The 12,380-nt window shown below is 29.7% G+C and overlaps 1 protein-coding gene across 2 annotated transcripts in view; it reads left to right on the forward strand.

The window, feature by feature from the left end:
• The first annotated feature begins 724 nt into the window (after nucleotides 1-724).
• Nucleotides 725-12,380, forward strand: part of flz (transmembrane serine protease filzig) — a 48,573-nt gene continuing 36,917 nt past the window's right edge. For both annotated transcript variants that reach the window (XM_076401593.1, XM_076401594.1), the window contains exon 1: nucleotides 725-964. In XM_076401593.1, the coding sequence (XP_076257708.1) occupies nucleotides 862-964 (103 nt within the window). In that variant the 5' untranslated portion in view covers nucleotides 725-861. The remainder of the gene's footprint in view (nucleotides 965-12,380) is intronic.

Genomic DNA, 12,380 nt, shown 5'->3' on the forward strand with positions numbered 1-12,380 from the left:
ACAACGTCAACGAGATAGTCTTGGAGAGACTCTCAGTAACTATATGATATACAGTCAAGGCGTCCTCCTTCTTATCCAAAAAGTGTTTTATCTCACATTTCCATCGCCCGATCCTGATACCACATCCGCCCCAATTAGTGAATGTATCCCTCTGTGTAATTTGTCAACGACGCTATTCCGTACTTCTTACAGAAATGGAAAATGGCAGGAGAAGGAAATTAAAACTTGTACATATTCACCATGAAAAGTAAAAGCTTGCAATAGGAAATAAGTTATAGGACATAAAATAACATTCAAATGTGCTTTAATAGCATTTAAAAACAAATTAATTTACACAAAAATTCGTTAATCTATATAAACAAATAAGCGCAATGAGGTTAAAACAAATATTGATTATTAAAAGACCCAGTCCGAGATCTCAACTCAACATTCCTCCACTGATACCGATCGGTACCGCCTCGCAAACTCATCCCGGAGTAATCGGTTCCAGTTTCAGTTTCCTCGTCGCTGCTGGTACCTCCTCGTGTAACAGGTGTCCCACCAAGTACCATCGCACCGACGGAAGACCCGCTAGTCTAACCTACTGACCCAGTTGGCACGTTCTGATGACCAACAGCTCGCACACATACGCGGTCTCACACACCAGCGAAACAGATTCCTCAGTGTCGTGGTCGGTACCAACGCAGCGGGTACTGTCGCGAAGGGTTCTATCAGATTTCCCGTGCGGCATCATTACAACGCGGAAAAATCAAGTCAAGAGTGTCGAAGTCGTACCGGCAACGGTACCGCCAATGTTACGTAGTACTTTATTGTAGGTATCGAAATTTTCAGTGAGCTGATATCGGGGGAGGTTTTCCGAAAATGGCAGCGCACGGTTCATTTGTTCTAATCGGAATCATAACCTGTATAGTGGTTAGTACGGCTTTGGACGTTGGAAATGCCAGAAGTGATCGAAGTATGAGAGGTAGGTAAATGATAATTAAATAGATCAATATCTAATAGATTAAAATTAATTGCATAAACCCAGAATAATAAATACACAATACACAATAAATAATTATTATTTATTGTTTACGTAGTCAATAAAATGATTCATAAATGGGAAAATTCTATATTAGAAATTTTAAATTTAAGAGAATCTTCAAAAAGTTATAAGTTGAAAAACCAATCAAGTTAACAATCACATTGCATATAATAATTATAAAAATACACATTCAATTTAATAAAACGCTAACCAGTAAAAGAAAGCAACTCTGCATGTATTGGGATACTATTTTCAGTAAATTTTAGTAGTGGCATCCTATTGAAGTAGGTCATGAATGTGAATGAATGCTGATTACTTTATTGGATGACTTACTTAAAACATATATTTCGTTTTGGAATAGATTAGCATAAATATTTTTTCTTGTATTATTTATAGAAAAAAAAACACTATAAAAATTCAAATCACTACAGAAATATCAATAAAAAATAATATATGGAGATGTTATTATTTTAAGACAGAGCACAATATTATTTGTTATGGTGTTATGATTAGTTCATTTTACAACTAGTTATTTATCTAATAAGTAATAGTAAAATATTTAAATCACTAAGGACATATTAATAATTAATTTGAACGTATCAATTTTAATAATAATTTATCCATATTTAATAACATCCTTTTTATGTCTCAATTTAAGTTCAAATTTTCAAAAATGCAGTGTAGTAGATTTTGGCACTTAATTTTAACTACTATATTGTTCAAATAGTTTTGTGACTATACATGAAAAACGATGGAAACAATTTTAAACAAATTTTATTATTATAATATAATCTCCTTGAATATACATCCTTTTGTTGTAGCATTCCTGTGGCATTTCTGAAGAAAAATCCTAAAAAGTGTTGAAATAAATTTACATGGTTACTATTTGTTCTTCGTTGAAAGAAATTTTTATGGATTTAATTGGGAATATCTTCCAATTAGAACAGCAAAAAATCAAAAAGAGTTAAATCTGACTTACATAAATGTAAACAAAATGTAAAAATTGTTTTTATAAAACAGTTTACATTCAGTTATTCCCTAGGCTCATTCAAAGATCAATGAACCAACATTAAATACAATTTTAATAATATTTCAAGTACAATTTAAATGTGTTTTTATTCCATTGTTAACGAGTAGAAGGGGAACCTAAGAAGAATAATCAGTACAAAAGAAGTTCTATATTTTCGAACACAAAACTATTGAACATTCTATGGTATATTTATAAATATGGCTGTTAATATCAGATCTATTAATGTTATTTATAAGGAAACTACTCCTATATTCCAATGTTGTTATTTTACATAATATTTAAAAAAAATACATCATATATTGGGTGTACAATGTAAAAATATTAACTTAAAGTGATACCGAAATGTCTTTACATTTCTCCCTGACAATTCATTCATTCATTTCATATTATAAGCGAATATACAATGAAATAAATACCAGATCAGAAATACTGCAATGTGTTTTGAATCTGAAGAAATTGAAATTCTTAGGATTTCTGCCAATATTGCCTACTGATTTAAATTCAAGCTGCATTTTAGCCATATATGGCCATGTAAAAGTTGTTTTTCATCATGTTCTTCTTCAGTAAAAGTAATTAACTGTAAAGTTAATCTCGTAATATATCTTTTGCACATTCTTTCTGTAATATGTTGCGCCTTTAAGAAACATTTATTAAGATCTAAGGTAACTGTGATGTTTTTATTAAATATCACTGCTTCATATAATTCTGTTACTCAACATCGATACTAATGATGCAATATTATATAATAATTATATTACTAGATATATTACAGCATGTATTCTATTTTCGCGATATAGGATTCGGCAGCAAATTTTAATGAACATCAAAAATCAAAATGATAATAGAGCTATGTCTCTATATTCTCGGAATAATAATAATACTCAATAGAAAACTGCAATGATTTGTAGATCATGCGATGAGATGACTAAGTATACTGTTTAATTTAAAACTTTTATTTACTATTATTTAATAAAAATGTCAAATTTATCAACTTTAACAGTTGGGCTATTAATAGTCGTTTGCATTGTTATTTGGAATTTTAGCAACAGATATTCCTGATCAAAATACATGCAAGCACCTAGTACAAGCATTAAAAAAAATAATTAATAGTTTAATTCTTTTTAACCGACTTCAAAAAAGGACGAGTTTCTATGTTCGCCTGTATATATGTTTATTACATATATGTTCGCCGATTTCTCCGTCAATTTTGGACCGATTTTCAAAATTCTTTTTTTCTTCGAAATAGTGCACTTTCGGGGTGATTCCAAGCCGAAAATATACAAAAATAATAATACGATTTTGTTCCATATACATTAAATTAAATTACGAACAAAGCAGATCTAATTTGTTGCTCAGCATCGACTTCAACCTGATTAGTTGGTAGTAATTATAATAATATTGCAAAATAGATAAATAGGCTTAGATAGGTATTAAGCTAAATTGTGTGTATATAGTAGAATATAAAATATGTGTTTTAGTTAGGTTAAGTAAAGTTTTTATTTATTTTTATTCAGTTATTATAACTATTATTATGTACATATTGTAATTTGAAACTGTTTTTTTGTGTTCAAAATCAAAGTTTGATTATTCTTTACTTTTTAGTGATTTCCTTATTTATTTTTTGACGTTCATTCAATTCTTTTGTTAAAAATATTTTATCACAGTACTGTATGTTAACGGTATAATACTATTATATTTACTTTAAAAGATAATTTAAACTAACTACACAATAGATAACGATTTAGATAAACGTAAATAGGAGTGAAAACAACATGCATTTTTAAAATTATGGTTTAAGAAGCGAAAGATTGTTAATTCAAAATACATTCTAAAATGATGTGAGGAATAATTTTAGTTTAACAAACAATTAAGTTTAAATCAGGATCGGATTAAAAATCAGCTGAAAATAGAAGGTTATTTCACAATTAATATTTTCTTCTACTAACGTATTTTGCAAGTCATCCAATAAAACAATATCGGTTTGCGTTTCTTTCACATTCACGGCATACTTAAACAGGAACAATAACATCATCGATGCCATACAAATAAAGCCTGCAGAAAATAGCGACCCAGTAAACACGAAATCGCTTTCTTCTCTTGTTCATCTTCTCAGAATAATCTAAGTAACAAAACTAAATAGATATATGTGAGTTGGGTATGAAATACTTTTGGTATTTTCAAATATTTCTTTATATATATTGCTGTTTACGTTATACTTAACAAACATGAAAATGTATATTATAATCACATAAATGTTAAAAATTAATCTATCATGATCATAGTATTGATACACACTTTGTTTCTTTTATTTGATTGTAAACAAGTCCGATTTCCCATATACGGTTTTCATACCTAACTTTTCATCAAAAGTATCAACAGAATATTTCAATAGAGTTTGCTATTAGGTTTTTTCTTACATTTATTTCATGAAGTAACTGTTTATAGAACTATCCATAGAAAGTAGTAATATCAGTATTTGAATTAATTTAACGAAACTTAATAAAACTGTGACAATATAGTACTTAACAAGTCCTTTCTTTTACATCATTCTAACTTAAACTAAAACAGTAAGTAACAAAAATGCACTAACTCAAAATGGATGAAATTGTGTAATTCATTATGTTTATACCCAAACATATAAGACCGAATATCAAACATAAATTAGAAATACCAGGATAAAACAATGAAGAAAGAGAAAACATGAAAGAATTCTGTTCAATAAGAGACAATAGGGTGCATGCATGGTGGTTTGTTTTACATCTCTCCTTATGAGGCAACACCTAGGTGTTTTTTCGTCTGGACAGCTTACATTACTAGTAAGATTATTTGTGAGAGATTAATCATTTTTCCTTTCCTCCGACAGTTCGCGTTTTCAGCCAAATTTCCATGACATATGTAATGTATAAATATAACTAAAGTATGATTGTATCCGACATTGGCTGACGATCTGCGGGGTTTGTGGTAGGAATCCGGAGTCTAACTTTCTTTTTCAAATCATGAATCTTTACAAATTTCAAGATTTAACGGCTATGCAATCTTGATCCACCTTTGGTGACTACAGCCTTCCAGTTCCGAGACTTTTGTGCGATATCCACTAAATAATGTTTAGTAAAGCGTTTAGTAACTGCAGTAACGTTTAATAAATATCAATCTAACTTGAACGTATCTTTTCTTCTAGAAAAATTATTAAGTTGTTGGGATACAAATAACTGTCAGATTTCCCTATTCATTCACTGATCAATGGATCTAACATTTCTATGATTTATAACGATTATTGTTTTAAATTTGTTCAAATCTAATTTTAATGAGAAACCTTTTTATAGGTATTACAAGCACCGGTAACTTAAAGATTAAAATGTAATGAATTTTTTTTAAATCGACAAATATCAACAAATCAGCAGAAAGTTTTTGTATCTTACTTTTAGTAAGTGCCAGTGAGATGTTAGAATATAGCTAAGCTTTAGGAGGTCCTTTCCTAGTTTTGACATATGTATTTTTCCTTCTTTCCTTCACGCAAAATCGACGCAAATATTTCATTTAATATATTTATTATGAATTATTGAACTTAATTAAAAGAAATTAATTATATACATTTGCTACTCTTACAAATGTATATATAAATAGAGAATATTTTTCTTTAATATTACTCTTAGTTATTCAACAATCTGCCCAGTGGGCATATAAGTGTTTCTTATATAATGATCATTATATATATATGAACAAAATCACTTCATTAAGTCATATACTGCATAAAATATTATCTTAATTAGTTAGTCTTATTATAAATGTGTAAAACGTTTTAGCCTACGCACTTCACTATCATGTAGCACATTTAGCTGATTAGCGAGCACACTGGGGTTCACTAACACTCTCTTAAAGTACTTAATACAAGTATTTTGAAATATATTCATTATGAATTTTACAGAGATACCGCATGGTATCCACTTCATTAGAGTTATAGTACGGGGCATCGACAATAGCTTTTTTGGAATCGTTGTGTAATGGCTATATTAAACTTGCTAGAAGTACTCCATTGATAACATTTTGATTCCATATAACTCAAAAGATATTGATTTGTATTGCAATAACTTCTAATCTAATGATAACCTGGATTTGCGGCCATAAGCACATCTTTTATATAGTTTAAATTCAAGTTGTTTTTGTTTGACTTCTGCGGTGGTCATACTCAGCTTGGAGGGCATGGATGGCATGTTGTTCTTCGCTGAGTGAATGTTACATGGGTATATATTATTTCGTTTTTTTAAATCGCCATATTTCTGGACATTCTTATATTTTTTCAAGTCGCGCTTGGTTGCTGTAATTATATATGCGCGAGATGCTAAGAAGGTTGTGTCGTCTGCAGATCGGTACGTATATATGAAATACGGTATCATACTCAGTACATTGCCTTGCAACTCCTGAATATATTGGATGTAATTCAGTAAGTCCATCGTCTTGTTTTATAGTGAGATGTCTATATGTGAGGTTAGATTTTAATAATTGAAAATGTGGACGAGGAAATGGGTTCTTTAATTAATCTGCAGTACCTTGTTTCATGCTTTATCAAGAGCGTCAGATATGTTCAAGATAGCCGCCGAACAATATCTTTTGGCGTTTAAGTCTATATTTACATTGTTTCAAACTTTATTCAATTTTTGTATATTCCCGTGATTACTACTGATAATGAATTGATATACTGGGATAATCTTTCATTTTGTTATATTATTAAGCGTCTTAATATATAATATTTTAAAAACTTTAGATATCATTGATTATAAAACTTATAGACTAGTAAAGACAAATATTGAAGAATGCCTATTAAAGATAAATTAAATAAGATAAAATATGACAAGTGAATTTTGATGAGAATTTGCCCCTCTGAATTAGGGGGATTACGTTGTTTTACATTTGATTTTAACGGAAATTCTGCTTTGATATAATTACTTAAAATATTAAGAATCGTAATAACGAGAATCTACCACTCTGACAACTCTCATAACAACTGATTTGATAATATTGATTTCTTGAACCTGAAATAATATGAACAACTCAGATTTATGGAACTAGATCGAAGAAATATATGTGGAAAATATGGGGAATTAGAATGCAGAGATATCCAATTGTAAACCTTCTATAGACCGTTTATTGTTTATGTTCAACTAGTTATTAAACTTTTATTGCTGCTTGGTTCAGATTACATACCCCATTTCATCATCTTAATGATTAATTTCTCCAGAAACTTGATACGTTGATACATAGTGTTTCATTCTTACCGAAATAATGCCCTAGATTGATTTTCCATTAACTTACCAAATGATTCTTTAATAATAACTTTTAGAAAGATCCAAAAAATATCCTATGAACCTACTTAGAACGGTACATATTTAAATACATTATTTGTTTGTATTCCAAAAACTAAACAATAAAGAAAGAATTGAAATTTGACAATAGATATATAAATTATTGTTGAATAGCAATTACTAAGCAAACAAATAACATCCCTTAAATCACGTATAGCTCTAATTTTGTATTATCATTTTCTGTATTTTATTATTTTATGTATTTATTTATATATCTTTAGGTTATTTGTAGGATTATTGTTATACGTTTTATTATTTTATTTCATTTCATAAATAAAATAAATTATTGTGAACTACATAGTTCAAAACCAATTTTTATTTATATTTTTATATACTTCACGCAAAATATTGCACAATAAATGATAATTTATTAAAATGTATCCAGTCATTTCTAACAAAGTAATATCATAATTTATTATCATATCATATATTATATATCATCATACGATAATTTACAGGTTATTAGGCACTTTTTTTAATTTTAAACCTTTATAAAAATGCGTATATAATATATGTAGACACATACGCATATGTAGTTCTTAGATTCGTTCTATTTCCTTTGAAAATTGGCGGAAAACTCACATTTTCCTATGTCCATCACGCAACTGAACCGCTGATGAATGTAGAACGCTTTTGGCATTTGTTTACCCATATACCTCTTTTCTCTCGCCTCCTGTGCGACCAATTGGAATAAAGAACGTAAAAAAAGAAAAGATCGCGCACTCTGTTGTACTCGGAAATCGACGGTTTTGTCGCGTTACTTTCTCTTCAATTGATCATTTTTGCATGGCTAACAGAGGCATGCCAAGTAAACACGATAGCCGACGCCATTTCACCGCATTTAAAAAGGTGTCATCGATGATAGTTGTTTTGTGTTCGTATTTTTGGCGTTCGATTTGTTGGTATAATATATTCGGTCTGCGAATAAAGTGAAAACGTAAAGCAAGCCGTGCCTAAAAATAAATAAATAATTCAATTCTAGTATTATAAGTATAAGGGTTTTTTAGGATGTTACTTTTCTATTCGGTAAGCTGAATTGTCGTAAAAATATTTAGATCACAAATTTTACATAACTGTGGCAGTTTATTTTCAAATTTACTGTTTTTCTTCTCAAGCTATTTATGGCCAACTTCGTTGGCGCAGTGCTAAAGGCAACAGGACGTTCCACCTACTGTTGCGATAGTCGCGGGTTCGAATCCTGCTGGGGCATGGTCGTAACTTTATGTTTGTTATTGTTTAACATTTGTGATTGTCCTTAGGCAAAAGTGCAAAATCCGACAAGGAAAATGACCCCAGTCACGCCAATAACCAGGCTCGGTAAGACCGGATGTCTTCTGGGTTAATTTCTAAGTTAGTGACTAACCAATCGATAGGATTAATACCGAGGATCGTGGTTCGGAGACCACGTAAAACTGTAAGTCCAGCCCAGAAAAAAATATTTGTGATTGTACGAATTTTATGTCTTAATTTGGATTTTTAATTAGTTGATTATATCTTGAAATAATATAGTTGAATTTAAAGTAAAAATAAAACTTTTAGATTCAGATTTTATTAATAAATGTTCGTTTAACAATAAAATATATTTTATTACTGTTAATATATTTTAGAGATTGTTCCTGTCTTAATACATCAAAACGTTAGTTTTATTATGTTATCAATACATATCAAAAGATGATTCATCTCAAAAACTTGTTCTACTACTTACTTAATAATTCACAAGTATCCTGTATTTGGAATTAAATAATTTATTTAAGTTTCTTAGACCTACTAAACCAAATCTGTGGAAAAAATTACTAAATTCTTAAATAAGTCCTCACTTTAACCAAATTTCCAGATTATAAATATAATATGTATTAAGATAATATGATAATATATTCTGAAGGCACTAAAATTATAATACTTAATGGGGTTAGTAACTTGTATAGCAGAAGTATATTTATATAGGTTGTACTTACGTACAAAAATTACAGAGTATTAATAGTATTAGAGAGTATATTACAAACATATTGTTAGAATTAAATTTATATTTAGTGGCAGTTGACACACCAGAGTTGGTGAGTATATTTCAGGTCTATCTCGAAGCTCTTGCTGCAACTTCCACACCGAAGGGCGATTTCGTCACAAAAGTATGCGAAGAATTCGTTCATCTTTCACTCAACAAACATGACCAATACCATTGCAATCTGCGTTTCTGAAATTATTCCACAACTGTGTACTGATTGTCGCATCTTAAACGAATGTCACCCTTTCGGATTTTAATTTTGATTATAATACTTCTTCTTTTCCACATACACCGTCTTGGAAAAACCAACGAACCTACCGCTTGGACGATTCGGATTATTACTTGACCAGTAGTTCACAAGTAACTGAACTCTTGAAATTGCTCTAACTGTATCCCATTGAAATTCACAATTGCTGTCAATACTATAGTTTTTTGTTCATTAATTATCAAGCCATACGGCAATACGAACTATGTCCTGAAAATTGTCAAAAACATTTACCCATAAAGTGCCATCAAATAAGTTTCCATCATTCGCCAAAAACAAATGTAAATATATTGTTTTTTAAGAATTTTTAAAAATAATATAGTATAAAAATACAAATTAATTATTTTTGTAGTTAATGAGCATCAATTTTTATATATGGTAAAAAAGAATTGCGGGTTATTTGTTTTTGAAAGTTTTAGAGCAGTGAATTGAACGCCTAAGATGCAAAAATCGAAATGATTTTAATCAATGTGACAAAAATTAAAAATCTACAAGGAAACGCCTAAAATATACATACCCTCAATATCGATCGAATACTAGTTGAAAAGTTAATATTCCAAAACTTTTTATAGCATCCTAAAATATCTCTTAATAATTAGTTTTAAGTCAAAATAAGGATCACAAAAAATATTATTTAATCTCAACTAATTTTACGCTATATAAATCGTGAAACAGTTATAGAAATAATCATCAAATGATATTTTATTTGATTACAGTCGTTAATATGTTATCTAGAACATCTCCGACAACTAAAATAACACTCTTTTAGGCGGAATGTTGTTCTACAGGTCGCGTATATATATTTTTTGTGCGGGGAACTGTGGAATCGATCGAAGCATTGCATTTTTTTATGTCCTGTTATAGAATAGTGCTTAAAGATAAATTATGAAGAGAAATAAGTTTATATAATAAACCCGTTTTGATTGATGTATTTATTAGTCATGTATTTTGAATATTAATAAGGCGAGAAGTGTAACAGTTACTTAAATGCTAGATAACATCGGCAATAGCTTCGGAGAACTAGACAAAAAATAAACAAGGAAATAGCTAGCTATGCACTTAATTTTTATTATTAAACAATGTTAAAAAATATCTTACTTATAATTATCACATCTTTAATTTTTCTAAAATATTTACTTTTCCTGCATCAGTACTGAATTATAATTGCGAAAAGAATTGATTGTTTTTGTTTAATGATTGTAATTAATTGTTCTGATATAATACTTCTTTCATGATCAACTATTTATTTATATGTTTTCGCTTATTTCTTCAGTGTGTTGAAAACTAAAATTTTAAACTGTTTCACTTATATCGGCTTCTTGCACTGAAAAAAACATTCAATTGATTATGCGTCCTATTTTTTCCACAATGGTAATGTGATAATGATATGTCCAATGTCCAATTGGTAGTGTGAGATAGAAAATATTTATATTAACTTCCTTGAGATAATTACATTAACAGTCCTTGAGATACCGATGTACGGCAACGTATTGAAACACCTAATAAATGAAACTACTTTATATATAAAAAATGCTACTCACCATATAAACCATATAAAAGTCAAATTAAATTTGAATACTATTTATTATTGGCTAACGACAAAAATTTGAAGAATGTTTGGTTCGTTTATGTGAAATAGTAGTTCGGTTTATATGGTTTCATTTATACCTTTATCACAACCAGTAAACAAAATAATATAAACACCATTCACTATTGTAGGTCTTGTTGGCAACCCTGATATTGTGTAAATAAGGCGACGCGTATGTATTGCTTAGTTTACATGCCAAGTCTTATAAGTTACATACATATCGGTGTATTATACGCCTTGTTCTGTGATGGTTAAAATAAGCCATCGGTGAAATGTATCATGTCTGAGACTTCCAAAGAGCGCAAATCATTGATGCTCGGTTATCGGGACGTCTCCCAAGGTCAACTGACAGAGACCAATGGTCTTTAAAATCGATTGTGACCAGACGACATAAATCACGGAATAACAACAGCAGAAGGCAATACTCACTTGAGTAATACTATTTCAATAAAAATTGTAGGACGGAAAGTTTACGATAAGAATATTCATGGAAGAGCTGCGATTGTGAAACTTTTTAAAACGGAAGCCAACCCCACGCCAAGCAAGAATGTTGTAAAGTCCGATAAATCATCGAGATCTATTCTCTACAATGGAGAACGCCACAAGAAGCCTACGATTCGGACTGACAGTATTCAGCTACACATAAGTGGCTAGAATTTGTTAACAATGACTAGCGTATTGCTACCAAACACTGTCATATTCCAGTGATTAAATTCAATGAAAATTTCATTCATTATCAGATATTTAGTTTTAACTGTTTTGATTGGATTGGCCATTCGTGGATGTTTAGCTCTAATAATGGGAGAACATTGTACTGAAAACTATTCAGACATTCTTTCGCGAAGAATTCCAGATATTTCAAAAGAAAATTTTGGCTCAACATCTTATTTATAAATAAATATTGAGTATATGTCAAGTGTTCATATTACTTAATTACTTACTGGATGATGGACATCCTCTATCCCCTGAAGTAAGACTTTTAGGACTTATATAGATACAAATGTATTACGAAATATGATGAATGGACTAGCAATGCTAAAAATTAGCATTAGGCAGTTGTTAAAGCACACAAATTAAAAATTTTATTTTGAATCATTTATAAACAAATTAT

The sequence above is a fragment of the Rhynchophorus ferrugineus genome, unplaced genomic scaffold, assembly GCF_030347505.1.
Source record: "Rhynchophorus ferrugineus isolate W39M unplaced genomic scaffold, kcgeb_rfMv2 rfM4, whole genome shotgun sequence".
Classification (NCBI taxonomy): Eukaryota; Metazoa; Arthropoda; class Insecta; order Coleoptera; family Curculionidae; genus Rhynchophorus; species Rhynchophorus ferrugineus.